This window comes from Phaseolus vulgaris, chromosome 2 (assembly GCF_000499845.2).
Source record: "Phaseolus vulgaris cultivar G19833 chromosome 2, P. vulgaris v2.0, whole genome shotgun sequence".
Lineage (NCBI taxonomy): Eukaryota > Viridiplantae > Streptophyta > Magnoliopsida > Fabales > Fabaceae > Phaseolus > Phaseolus vulgaris.
The window spans coordinates 41258962-41272877 of NC_023758.2; the positions used below are offsets into that span (position 1 = coordinate 41258962).

At 31.3% G+C, this 13916-nt stretch overlaps 2 protein-coding genes across 2 annotated transcripts; one reads left to right on the forward strand and one right to left on the reverse strand.

Annotated features, from left to right (window-relative positions):
- Positions 1-2583: 2583 nt before the first annotated feature.
- Positions 2584-6853, forward strand: LOC137812155 (large ribosomal RNA subunit accumulation protein YCED homolog 1, chloroplastic). The gene is made up of 3 exons (XM_068614073.1): positions 2584-2719; positions 2910-3479; positions 6063-6853. The coding sequence occupies exons 2-3, from the start codon at positions 2938-2940 to the stop codon at positions 6466-6468; spliced, it is 948 nt and encodes a 315-aa protein (XP_068470174.1). The 5' UTR covers positions 2584-2719; positions 2910-2937; the 3' UTR covers positions 6469-6853.
- Positions 6854-11226: 4373 nt separating this feature from the next.
- On the reverse strand, positions 11227-12375 carry LOC137812156 (uncharacterized). The gene has a single exon (XM_068614074.1). It carries the CDS (start codon positions 12181-12183, stop codon positions 11431-11433), a length of 753 nt encoding a protein of 250 aa, XP_068470175.1. The 5' UTR covers positions 12184-12375; the 3' UTR covers positions 11227-11430.
- Between the last annotated feature and the right edge of the window lie 1541 nt (positions 12376-13916).

Here is a 13916-nt window from a genome sequence, read left to right on the forward strand (position 1 = left end):
CTCCTCAAGCTTATCAAACCACAAATCAACCCTTCCATCGACCACATTGCTGCTTCCTAACTTGTTCCACTTCCTTCTTTTTCTCTTCTCTCTCTTGTTTCTTTCCCTGCTAGGTGCTACCGTGCCCACTTCTGCCGAAATCCCACCGAATTTGTGACAACGAGGGGTCAAAGTCTCCACATTTCGAGGCTCATCTTGCTGATTCAAAGGGAGTGGGGTAAAGGGTTTCTGCAAATCTCTCTCGGGGGATTCTTTGGCGTGGATTGAAGCTGCAATGTGATCAATGAAAGGGGCTACAGGGTGATGAGTGCAGGCAAAAATGTTAGTGTAGAACCAGAGAGAGTCAAGAGTTTGTGCAACCCGTGAACCATCCATGACTACTGTATGAGCAGAAATGTGAACAGGGCCAAGAGCATGCAACATGTGAACTGGTTTATGCAGTAAACGAGGAAGCTTGTTGAATAATAAATGCGGGAGTTTTATATTCTTCTGCAGAGTTCAAATTTGGAAGTGCACTATTTCAGAATGCCAAAAGAATGAGGAGTGCAACATTGTCGTTACGTGTTTTTTAAGAGGACCAAAATGCCCTTGTGTCTGAGCTGTGTTTGGGAAGAATTCATGCTCAAGGCGTTACATTAGATGCACTTTCCTTATCAAACAGATCATTGTCCAAAATGAGCTTGGTTTACCCCAAAATATCTACTGTTTCTGTATTGTTTTCAACCATATAACATGAGTTTATATAATGACAAAAAAGTCTATGCACAGTGTAAAAATTCATCAGTACTCAACCTGTAGAAAAACCAACTTCGTTTTATCAGATTTTTATTACAACTACTTCAAATTCTTATATACATAATTTCTGATTAATTAATAATACAATAGTGTTTATATTATATATATAATAACTTACTTCTCCTTTATCTTACTATTTTGTCTCTATTTGTCTAGTTGTATAATAATATATAGGTCTCCATAAATATTTTGTATATTATAAATAACTTAATATTCACAATATAAAATAGTTTAATCGTAAATCGATATTAATGGGACTTGTCCGTAAGTCTCTAAAAAAAAAAAAGAGTTAGAGGCAACAAAATATTATTAAGAGATTATTACTTCAAGAAGTTTAATGCACCATTATATATATATATATATATATATATATATATATATATATGTGTGTGTGTGTGTGGTTAATCCATCAGAAGCAATATTTTACGTAATATTCAACTTTTTTTTTTTTAGAAATAGTGGTTTTAAAAAACAAATGCTAGAAATTTTAATTATTTAGTCATTTTAAAAATATCTTTTCTATAACTCCTTTTCTTTATATATTTTTTTAAGTTTTTGAAATTGTTTGTCCTTTTTTAATTGATCCTCTAGTTAGGAGGCAGTTTTATCAAAATTTAATTTCAAGTGAGTTTGTTCTTTGTTCTTAGGATTTTACGGATTTTACAAATTCAATCGGTTTGAGAAAGTTGGTGTCTCAAATTATTCTAGTTTCTTATTCGTGTTTTTGTTGGCGAAGTAGGGTAGTTTAAAGTTTTAAGATATATCTGTCCCACTGATAGCAACTACTATGAGCTTGAGTCTGAAGTTAATGCGAGTAAAAATAAAAAGAAAAAACAGTTGAATATTTGAAAAACTTTGTTTATGTAAAAAAAATAAAAATAAAATAAGAGTCCACACATTTTTCAGAAGGCAATTTCTCCCTCCACCATATCAATTTCAGCATGCACCCAATCATCTTTAGAAAATGACAAAAATACTCCTCCTAAATGACGAAAATAACCTTACACAAAAATGGGAAAAATTATTTTTGAAACTTTTATCTGAAATATTTTGGATTTCAATTTTCTGAACATATTTTTAAATTCTGAAATTAGCATGTATTTTTTTTATTTCTCAATTATAATTATTATTTTGAATTTTTTAATTTGGAATAAGGGTAGTCTTGGAAATTTAAAAAATTAATATGGTGGAGGTTAAAATTGATATGGTTCAGGAAGAATTTGCCTCAATTACAATTGTATGCCCAAGCCCAAAGTTAGATTCAATAATATTTTATTACTTGTAGTGACAATAAATTTTCTATAAATTTTATCTTCATAAAATATATTTGGTACAAGGTTAATATTAAAATTAAAACAATTCTAGTAGTTAAAATTTACAATTTTTTTTAAAAATTTCTTGTAGATAATTTTTAAAAAAAAAGTTTCTTTGCACAAATGAGAGAAACTTGTAATAAAACGCAACATAGTTAAATATGTTACGTGATATAATCAATAAATGAATAATAATAATAATAAAATTTAAAAAATAAAATACTATGATTTTTTTAAATTTTTTTATACTTTTATTCAATGAAAAAATGTTAGTTATCATTTTTTTCATTTATTTTTTTAGGATAATGGTTTTTTTTACCCCTCATGCTCTAGCCTACACCTCACTAAATATTAATATTTTACTTTTTAAAATTTTGAAAATTATGTTAACATTTTACACTTTGCTCATATTTTTATTAATTTTTTTATTACAAATATTAATTAATCTATTTCAATTCCCTTCTGTTTTAATTTTGTTTTTCTTCCTCTCCCTCTTGTTCTCTATCAATTAGAGACTCCCATGCAAATACATTTTATCTTCTTCTTTCCTTCCCACTCTCACCATTGAAACCACTATTCCCTCTATCCTTCTCTCATCTTCTCAACCCTCTGTAAGTCCTCTCTCTCACTCTCTCACTTTTTATCTTATTTTTCATGTAGGAATTCATGCTTCATCTTTATTTTACTTCCACCTTTCTCTTTTATGGTAGTTGTTTGGGTTTCACTGGGAATATGTGGTTCTCTTTACCCTGTTACACATTTCCTATACATACAATTCCTAATCAAATTTTTATGGTTTAGGTCTACCCTCATCACTGAAACCTGAAAAATGTCTCTTGTAATCCCCTCATCCTCTGCAGCCCCTTTGCATTTTTCTAAATTGGAGATTAACAATTTGAGTTCCCACCAAAAATTTGCCTCTAATTCCTTCATCCCTTTTCATCGTGAAGTGGGTTTCTGTTGTAAAACAAGGCGTATTGGGGTCCACGTGAGAAATGAACCAAATGTTCTTCATAAGTATACAGTTAGGTCTAAGGGGTATGATTTTGAGTCGATTGACAACGAGTCCTTGGGTTTCGATGACGATGAAGTTGATACGGGGTCGCCTTGGGAAGGTGCTGTTGTATACAAGAGAAATGCGTCAATTTTACATTTGGAATACTGCACTACCTTGGAGAGATTAGGTCTAGCAAAACTTTCAACCGATGTCTCAAAAACTAGAGCTGCTGCTATGGGTTTGCGTGTTACCAAAGCTGTGAGAGAATTTCCAAATGGCACTCCTGTTCAGATATCCATAGATGTGACCAGGAAGAAGAAAAAACTGAGGCTTGATGGGATCATTAAAACTGTCATCACTCTTCTTTGCAATAGGTACTCCCTTCAATTCATGACATTGCCTACTTTCAAGTGCTTTTGCTATTTTGTTTTTATCATTTCTTAGTTTTGCATTTTTCTTGATTTTACTTTGCTTCATCTTTATTTTGACAATGATTAATACTTCAGGTCTCACAAGTTAAACAGTAAAATCTTTATGACGGAGTATATTTTTGCATTACAGTAATTATTGTCTAGATGATCATTTATGCATTATTTTCAAATTTGCTTTGGATGTCACTCCATCTAATGTACCATATCAATGAATAAGGCAGGTGTAGATTAACCCTCAACACCTGATTCTAGTCTTAGGATTAGATGTTGACCTACTCTCCTCTACCTTCCCTTTTCTTTAGATTAGTTAAGCCCAAAACTATATCGGAACTTTGCTCAACAGGAATAGTTAAGTTGCCTTTTGCCTTTTGTCTCAAGATGAGGAATAGCTCGCAACTTTTTTAATGATGAAAAAATAATCATTCATCAATTCTTGCTGGAAGATCCTCCTTAGTTATAAAAGCCATTCAGAACAAAACCCTGCCGACTAGCAGGAAATTTGTCTCCATAATGAGATTTTTTCATAAAGTTAGGAACAACTTGATATTACAATGGTGGCATTAACATCTTTCATTTTTATTTGGTTTGAATTTTAAATTCTAAGAATTAGAATTGTGAAATTGCTTGTATATTTTTTTTATTCTCTCTCTGTTTTCTCTTGTACTCATGTATGATCCAGTTACCATGAAGGCTGAACTGTTGATGGCATGAAGGTTTATGTATGTGATATGAGAAAATATTATTTTTTCGATCAATTTAGATTGCAGTTCCAGCATTCTAATGGAACTGGATCAGAAACGGAAGGAAGACAAAATTCCTTTGTTGATTGAGTGTATCCCTAAAGAATTCCCTTGATAAATTTAAGAGACAGGCCTTTTCCTAGTCTCAATGTATTTCACCAAGTGACAAACTCTTCTTATCAACTCCTTTTCCTATCTACAGAGGCAGCTACTAGTTTGCTAGCATAAACTTACCCTCGATAATCCTATTCAGTTGCAGGCCCATTCCCCTTCTTTCTTGCATAACCCCTTTGTATTTCTTTGACTAACTAACCCTGTTGCCCTACTAAATAATTACTAACACACCTAACTGGTTGATCTATTGATACTTTGCCCCTGAACATTCACGTTGTCGTTGTCCTCAAGGTTAACAATATATAGTTGCAAGAAGATAAAATTCTATTTAACTGAGAGCATAAAACATGATACGATTATCAGTTCACCAAATTAATGAAATTACTCTTAATACCTCTCCACTTGTCTGAATTACTTTGATCCCTCTTGGTCTATTGTAACTACATAAGAAATTAAGGAAGACAAGTATGCTGTTTTAACAGGGAGGATATATTTTGTTGTTATATAAGTTAAGGGAGGTTTTGTATAGGGTAAAAGAAGGGAGATGTTACAATTGAAATTATGTTAAACATTAGGAAGTGAGTGTAATTCGCCCCTATTTTATTGTGGTATGCGGTGGAGTGAAGTGCAGAGATCTTACTGAGGCAAATGCAGAAGTTTCAATGAACTAATGGATTTAACGTTGCAGACTTTGCTGGCATGGATACTAGTCATCAACTTACTCTTCACACTGTTCAAAACTGATGATGCTCATTTGTGCGTCATTTTTTAAATTGGATGGTCATACGTTAAACATCCTCAACGTGGAAGCATTAAATCCTCAAGTTGATTTGTTTCTAACTTCCATTCCACTTTCTCCTTCACTGAATCAAAACAGATGCTTTCACTGAAATATAACTGCACTCAACTTGAATTTGAACTTGGCTTATAACTTCTTGCTCTCCCTTCTATTCTCTTGATTGAACCGTACTATTATCTACAATGAACTACTGGTACATCTGCTTCCAGGATGTAGTGTTACTATATTGATATGCTTTAGCTCAAAACCTTCTATATTTCCAATTCGACAAAAATGCTTTACTTTCAATGTTAACACCCCTTCTTTCATACCAAAAGTTGTAAATGTATAATTGTTGTTGATATTCTTTCGACAATAGGTTGACCTCTGTCTGTCACCTAATTGTGATGTGCTATGACTGGCTTGTTTTTTGAAGAACAATTGCTTGTTACGTAGTTGTATTGCATTATTCATCTCAATTTATTAAATCTCACACCAATGCTCCATTAGGTGCAACATGGAAGATTCTTGGGTAGCTGAAGTAACATGATATCTCATAAGTTTACAGTAGCTGCTAACAGGTTAATTCCTTTAGCTGTTGGATGCCACTCATCGCAAGTACCATTTTATATTGCGTTCACCTGACTTAGTTATCGAATATCTTTCTGGATAATAATTTTAATGTTTCATCCATATATGAGGTATTAAATAGTGTAAATATAGAACTTTCATTCAAGGACTTGTTGAACAAACCAAAATGTAGGCCAGAAAAAATTGTTTGTCATGTTCATGTGAAAATAAAAAAAATGATACCGAGTGTTCCCCTGTCATGTTCAATAATGCATTACTTCCACAACGTAGAATTTCTTATTTCGATGTGATTTTCTATTGAAGGTGTTGCATGCCATCTGCTGAGAGCATATTCTCTGAGTTCTCTCTTTTACTCACTGAGGAACCCATTGAAGAACCTGAGACTATTGATATGGGTGTTATTTTTGGGGAAGACAAACTTACTACCTCTGGAAACGGTGGTCAGGATGATGACGAGGATGCACTTATTGATTTGGAGGATCAACTATATTTTCCTTCACAAGAGAAGCAAATTGACATTTCAAAGAACATAAGGGACAGGGTGCATCTTGAGATTACCATGAATTCAGTATGTGATCCTGGGTGTAAAGGCATGTGCTTGAAATGTGGTCAAAACTTTAACACTGGCAATTGCATGTGTAGCAATGAGGAAGTAAAAGAAAAAAGCTATGGCCCGCTTGGAAATTTAAAAGAGAAGATGCAGTTGTAACACTTAAGAAGTTCATGCAGGATTTGCTCAAAAGGCTGTATCATATGGGTTTTTGATGTTCTGACATTCTTAAGAGCCTACCAAGGGTTCTTGAATCCATGGTCATACAGGGCATGGATGATAGATGTTATAGATATATCCATAGTGCATTTTTAGTAGCAGCTACGCCTCAAAACCTGTCTCTGGTATGCTTCTTTCCATTTGTATTAGCATTGTCTAAATATGCATTTCTTGGATTTTACTAGGATAGTCCTGATCTGCAAAATTAGAAGAGGGTTGCAGTGATTTGCGTATTAATTTTGTCATCTTTTTCTGATGTCAACTCTTTTATACTTTTAATTTCAAAACATATTTAACAGAGTTTGATATTTTGAATTTTTTGTAATACACTCTTTAATATAATTTCAAAACATGGTGCCATGGAAATCTTAAAGGAATTAAAGTTAAATAGGCAAGTAACAAAGGTGACACACGTTTTTAAAAAGAAAAAGTGAAATTATGCTCATGTTATGTGTGTGGAGAGATTTATCTGCAGCTTTCCTTTTTAGATGCGTACTTAAATTTTGCAGACACAAGACTCATGAAAATAAAGAATGTGCAAAATGAAGGGAAACTAATCAATAGTGGCCATGCCGCAGGTAACAGTGGAAGAAGTAATCATTACCAAGAGTCAAGTACTTTTATTAAAATGATATATTTTATTATATTAAACCAATTACATAGCATCCATAGAATTAAAAAAGGCATATGCATGACAATACAATTTGGATATAAAAGGATTAATGTTCGAGTTTAAAAGAGACAAATTCATATTCTTTTTAAACTAATTTCCATTTATTTTATCAGATTCAGATAAATCAACACTAAGTACTTTATATTATTTACAATTTTAATTTACTTACATATTTGAAAATATTAATTTGATGCTCATAATTTAAATTTTATATCTTGTTCTCTTAAATAAAATGTTCTATCGCTGACTTTATTAATATAATTTCACATTAAACTTACATAATTTATATTCTTTATGAATATGTTAACTTTCAGTTTTATTCCTTTTAAAATTTAAGTTTTTATTTATGTTTCTTATATAGTTACAAAATTAAACACTTTAAACCTATTAACACACATTTCATATCTTATAATATATTAAAAGTTCATTCAATACATGCTTATATGTAACCCATCAATAGAAAATACTTTTCAATATAATAATACTTTTTAATTATATAGTACATTTTAATTTGAAAAATAGACATAAAATAAAACAATAATTATAAATTATTTGTTAAAATATTATATAATAATGTACAAATTATATTTGGAACCCCTATTTTTCTTGTGAGAATTGTTTTCATTATCCACTAAAATACATGCGTTTCTACGTATATGTATTGAAATTGAGTTATAAGTGAATTAAGATTAAATGTTTGTAAATATGGTGCATTGTACTTCGAGAGAACTCAACATTAAATATAAATAAACTAAAATGTGGGTTTAATTTGTAGAAAATTAATTAAAAATTGAATTATGGTAATCGTGTGAATGTGACAGTTTCTCTAAAGAGTTAAAAAGAATATTTCTAATATTAATACTTATTGAAGGATAAAACAAACACACTAAATAATTATATCAAACAGAGATATATCTATTATATATTGCTATAAATATGCTTGAATTGCTTTTTATGTACACACCATATTAATTTGAAAAAAGTTCCTGTAATTAATGTAGAGATGGGTTCATTTAATTTTATTCTACATTGTTAGTATATTATAGTTATCTTATATTATATAAAAAAATGCATTAAATATATCATGCGAAAAAAATTAATGATCACATTTCATTTTTTGTAAGTTGACGTATTTATGTTATTTTACACGTACGTATATTTATTTATGTTACTTTTCTTCAACCAAATAAAAAGAATTTTTTTCCTCTATTTTCTCTCTCTACCAAATAATGTACTTAGAAAAATGTGACAAACATCTTGATATTCATTTAAAATTTAAATCAACAATTGGATACTTGCCTAAAGTTGTTGGAAAATATGCCTATGAAGTATATTTGAAGATCTCACATTTACTAGATATTAAGATATTTTATAATTTATAAATGAATGCAAATCTCGTCTTATAAACCAGTTGTATGAGGTTGAGTTAGATTTAAAAGTTCACTTCTTAATATGGTATCAGAGTCATTTTAAACTTATCTTAGCAATAGTTTGTTGAACTGATCAAGTCACTCATTATTGGACTATTATCGAACCACTCATAATATATAGTCTCATACTTCACTCTCGGCGTGAGGGGGTGTGTTGGAGATCCTACATCGATTAGAGATGAAAATATTTCATTGTATATAAGTGGGTGCAAATCTTACCCCATAAACCAGTTTTATGGGGTTGAGTTAGACTTAAAGTCCACTCCATAATATGTTATCAAAGTCATTTCGAGTTTATCCTAACGAGTGTTTGTTGGCCTTATCAGGCCACCCGCTATCAGGTGTGAGCGGGTGTGTTGGAGATCTCACATAAAGTGGGTGCAACCCTTCATTTCATGAGCCTGATTTTATGGGTAGAGTTAAACTTAAAGTCAACTTCGTAATATTTTTTTTTTCAGACTCCCCTTTAATCCAAATAAAGTCTTTATATCCTAGACTTTCATTCTCTTACATTTGACAATAGTAATTTTGTAAGATGTCTAGCAAAAGATGTTTACAAAATGTAGTTGCTTTAGTACTTCAAGATGTTTATGTGATCATGAAAGTTGTTTAAAAAAGAATCAATTGCTTAGATAAACAACTCTTGCATAGAAAAGAAGAAGCATTACCTTGTTTGTAAAAGCAATCATTACCCGCAAAGACCATAACACTTATGAAGTAACATGCAAACCAACACATACGGAGAAGAAGAACATATCAAAGCATGAAAGTTGAAAAAGTAATCATAATTGTAGAATTTTAGTTACGGTTTTCAGATGTTGTACTTGGTAAAGAAACAAACATAAAAGGACAATGTTCACGTGTTAGACCGTTAGATACATATGTCACTCTTCTCTATGATTAAAGATGAAAAGAACAGAAACACAAGCAAATAAACCTGACATGCCACACTATTTTTAAATCATAATATGATAAAGTATAACAGAGGACGAGTTATTATAAGGGACAAAACAAAAACAAAATCACCTAATATAAGATTTTTTCTAAATTTTGCATTCTTCATCCATCAATCAGACACTTTCCACGTGCATATCTTCTTAAAATATATATATATATATATATATATATAATCTAATGACAATCACACTACAAAAAAATGTTATAAAAAAAAAAAAGTTTCCTCAAATTGAGCACAAAAATAAATATCAAATATTGTGTTCACAATCAAGATCTTTTAACTCATACTAAAAATTATTAAAATAATAAGTTAACATCTAGAATAAGAACAAAAAGTAGATATAATAAAAAAAATTAAGTGGCAAAATAATATTAAGTCTATAATAGGGACATAAAGTAGAGCCAAATAAAAAATTAAGTTGCAGAATGATATTGCATCGAGAATGGAGACACTAAGTGAATGTAAGTTAATATTTTACTATATTTAGCATAAATCTAAGTGACACTAATATTTGTTTTTCAAATAGTGTCCCTAATAGCGACAATTTACTCATATTTATTTTCTCACATAGTATCCTCAACAACGATGCTAAGTTTAATTATTGTTGGAGATCCCACATTATCTAGAGATTATGACATTTCATAGTATATAAGTAGGTGCAAACCTTATCTTATAAGACTGTTTTATGAGGTTGAATTAAACTTAAAGTTCACTTCTTAATATGCTATCAGAGTCATTTCAAGTGACCCGGTCACCTGTTATCGATCCGTTATCGGACCACCCATAATATATAGTCCACCCATAAGTGAGTCCAAATCTCACCTTATAGGTCAGTTTTAAGTTAGACTTAGAGTTCACTTCTTAATAATTATTTAATTTTATATCCATTTTAGTGTCTCTCAAACTTACACTATAAATAATATATTTTTTTTATGTAGGATTAATCAACACTACCTTATAAATTTGTGTGCCATTAAAGATTATCTCTAATGAATAACCACTGAATGATTAACTTCCATTTTTATTGGGATGTTATATAGTCTCATCTAACTTATCTCTCTTTTTATTCTTTGCTTCGCTCTTTTGGTAATTTTACTATCATTAGGCTTTGCCAACTTTGGTGAAATAAATCATCCAATTCAATCCTGAAAAAAAAGCCTGCATTGATATAAAGTAATATATACAAGAATTTAAGAAAAAAGAATTAGTTATTCTTTAGATTGGGTCTATGGTTGTTTTAGATAGTAGAACAGGTTTTGCGATATATTTGGGTTGTTGAGGGAATAAAGCATCGTCAGTGCAGTGCATCGTCTGCACAAAAACTGTGATACACAGGATTTTACTTATCAATGCAAAGGGAGAGATAAAAAAGTGTTTATGATATTTAAAATGCTGCTACTCTCTTTAGTTGGCGATTGTGGTTCAGCCAATTAGCGCGTAATTATGAACCCAATTCATCATTCAGTTATGTAAAACTCTATTTTCTAAGTTTGGTACCTACCAGTTACATTGTCAAATCCTTACCGAAACAAGCAAGGCAAAATCATAGTTTATTAATAACTAACCCAACTTATAAAAAGTTGAAATATTCAGACCTGACATGAGTTTCACAACAAAATTTATCAAGGACCTACAGATTGTGCCAATAAATCTGAAATGCTGAATGAAATTTCTCTCTTTTGGTATAAGAATACAGGTAACCATAAATATGTGGAATGCCAAATTCCAGAAAAAGAAGAAGAAGGAATAATTACATACAAAAATGGAGAAAAGAATAAGAAAAATGTGTATATAAAACAGAAAGAAAAAAAAAAAAACTTGGATTATGAACAACTGCATCATCATCTGACAGTGGAAGCAACTGTGTGTGCCCACCATCTGAGACTATCTTTCATGTCAGTTTCGTTGTTCAAAGCAGGTATTTTCCAATTCATCAAGGGGTTCTCTCTTTTTCTCCTACCATATTCCTGAACCTCCCATGCTTCAGAAAGGTAAGGCCTTGGGACATTTAACTCATTACAATCTCCTTCTTCCTCTTCCTTCTTCCCTAGCCTTTGCAGCCCAGGAATAATTGAAGCTAAGCTTGTGTTTTTATCCTCCTCTGAGAAAACAAAACCCAGATCCATGAACCCTTTTAGCTCCTCAAATTCAAGGTCTGACAAACTCTTGCTATCCCTCCTCTTCCTAGTTCTATTGCCTGAAATTTTGCAACTTTTTTTGTTCTTGGGACACAACACCTCATGGTAACTAATCTGTGTTGGACTCTCACCTTCCGAGTCAGTGACTTCTTTCCCTGAGAGAATGGTTTGGAGCTTTGGCGGGAGAAGAAGTACAGAGTCCGGAGAAAGAGAATCATGGTTGAATCTCGTGCTTGTCATGGATTGGTCACTCATGGATCTGGTGTGGCTGGTTCGGATCAAGGGAAGCTTTGGTTCTAATTCTTCTTCCTCTTCTTCTTCTTGTTCTTCTTTTTTCTCATAATCTAGATTTTCTATACCACTTGTAATTGGTGTTTCAGGGCTGGAATTTTCCTTCAAAATGTTAACCTCAAACCAGCAAGAATGAAAGAGCTTCAGAACAGCCTCGGTTTCCATGGCGGCTGTGGAGGAAATGAGAAGGGAAAATAACCTCTGTTAATTGCGTGTTGGAGGAAGTGATTTACCTAGTCCATGTGGCCAGCTAGAATATATATACACCAAACTCCATGACCATATTGCCCTTCATGTTACCCTCTAATTGCAATAGTTTATAACCAATTGTTTACACGTTTTGAATTAAGTTGGTTGAGGCATTTCTTTTTCATTGCATGTGTGATATAACTTTGTTGGAATATTATTTTTTATTTTGACGAGTGAAAAGTATTGTATTCCGTGACAAGGGAAATGTGTTCGGAATTAGGTGGTTCTACGAAGAAGTAAAAGGAAGGGTTGATTGAGATGGAACAGTGAATTATGAATGCTACTAGATAAAGCTCGATACAAGGTTGGGGATTTTCAAAATGTGACATCAGGTTACTTATGAACTACTCATGTTTATCTTATTATCTCTAGATTCTGACATTTTACTGGTTTTCTTCTCTCTTGTTTGAAGATTACAAGTAGAATTGGTGCCTCTAACTGCAACAATTATTGTTAGTTGCTTCCATATTACACCAACTTAATTGTCTATGTCACAGGATGCCATTTGCTTTTATTTTGTATGTTTTTCTCATTTTTTTTTACAGTTTTTACTGTTGTTCCCCAAACATGTTAACTCTTGTGAACTTTTGAACACAAGGTTCTGATTTTTATATTTTAAATTGGTAAGTTTAGTCTTTTAACTTTTAAAAATATATGAATTTAATGTTGTTTTCATAATAAAATTTATATATTTTTTAAAGTTTGAATTATCGATTTAAATATATAGCAATTTAAACTAAATTTTAACAAATATAGAAGGATTAAAACACATCTGTGGATATTTTGTATAATTAGCAGGTTTAGAAGGAGCAGAAGGAATTTAACTTCAAAATATAGTAAATAATTTGTTATAAGTTAAGCTACGTACACGTGGTTTTTTCTTTTTTATGCATAACATACACGAGACCAATATAAAAAAAGCTTTTAGATTATGACAAAGAAGGGGCAGCAACTGATACTGCAAATTTTACTGAGATCACGTGTGAACAACAATAGCACACTTAATTTTGTGTTTTCAAATAATTTTGAACAAAGGTGTTGACCGTTAGTAAAACTGATGTCAGAGAGAGTCTGAGAATAAGTAATAAGGACACACGACTTCCTAAAAAACATCGATGCACGGTTGCATTGTTTATAACGATAATAATTGAAACGTTGTATAGTATTGTATAGTATAGGAATACTGATGTCGTGTAAGGTACCTAAGTGTATAAGATACCATTTTATGTACCATGTATTTTTCATGTTAACAATAATTACGTGTGAATCTGAAGACGAATAAAATAATTATCTGCTGTTGTTGACTATTAGTTGCCTTGTCACGTGTTTATCTATACGAATAAAATATTCTTTCGCACACGTATTGGTAGTCAAATTTAAAATATTTTTTTTTATATTCCAAAACTAAGTTCGTAAGGTTCCTTTAGTAAAAATTAGGCAGCAGAATTTCTTTTAAAAAGTTGAGACAATATGAAAACGAATAATACACTTCACATTAATGTCATACTCGTTCTAATAATTCATCTCTATTACTTAAATGTACTAGGGAGGGAAAAGTCATAAAAGTGACCACGTTTAACAGCGATTAATAACAATAATAATAAAAAAATGAATTGAAGATCAACTTCAACCAAAACTAAACATAAATC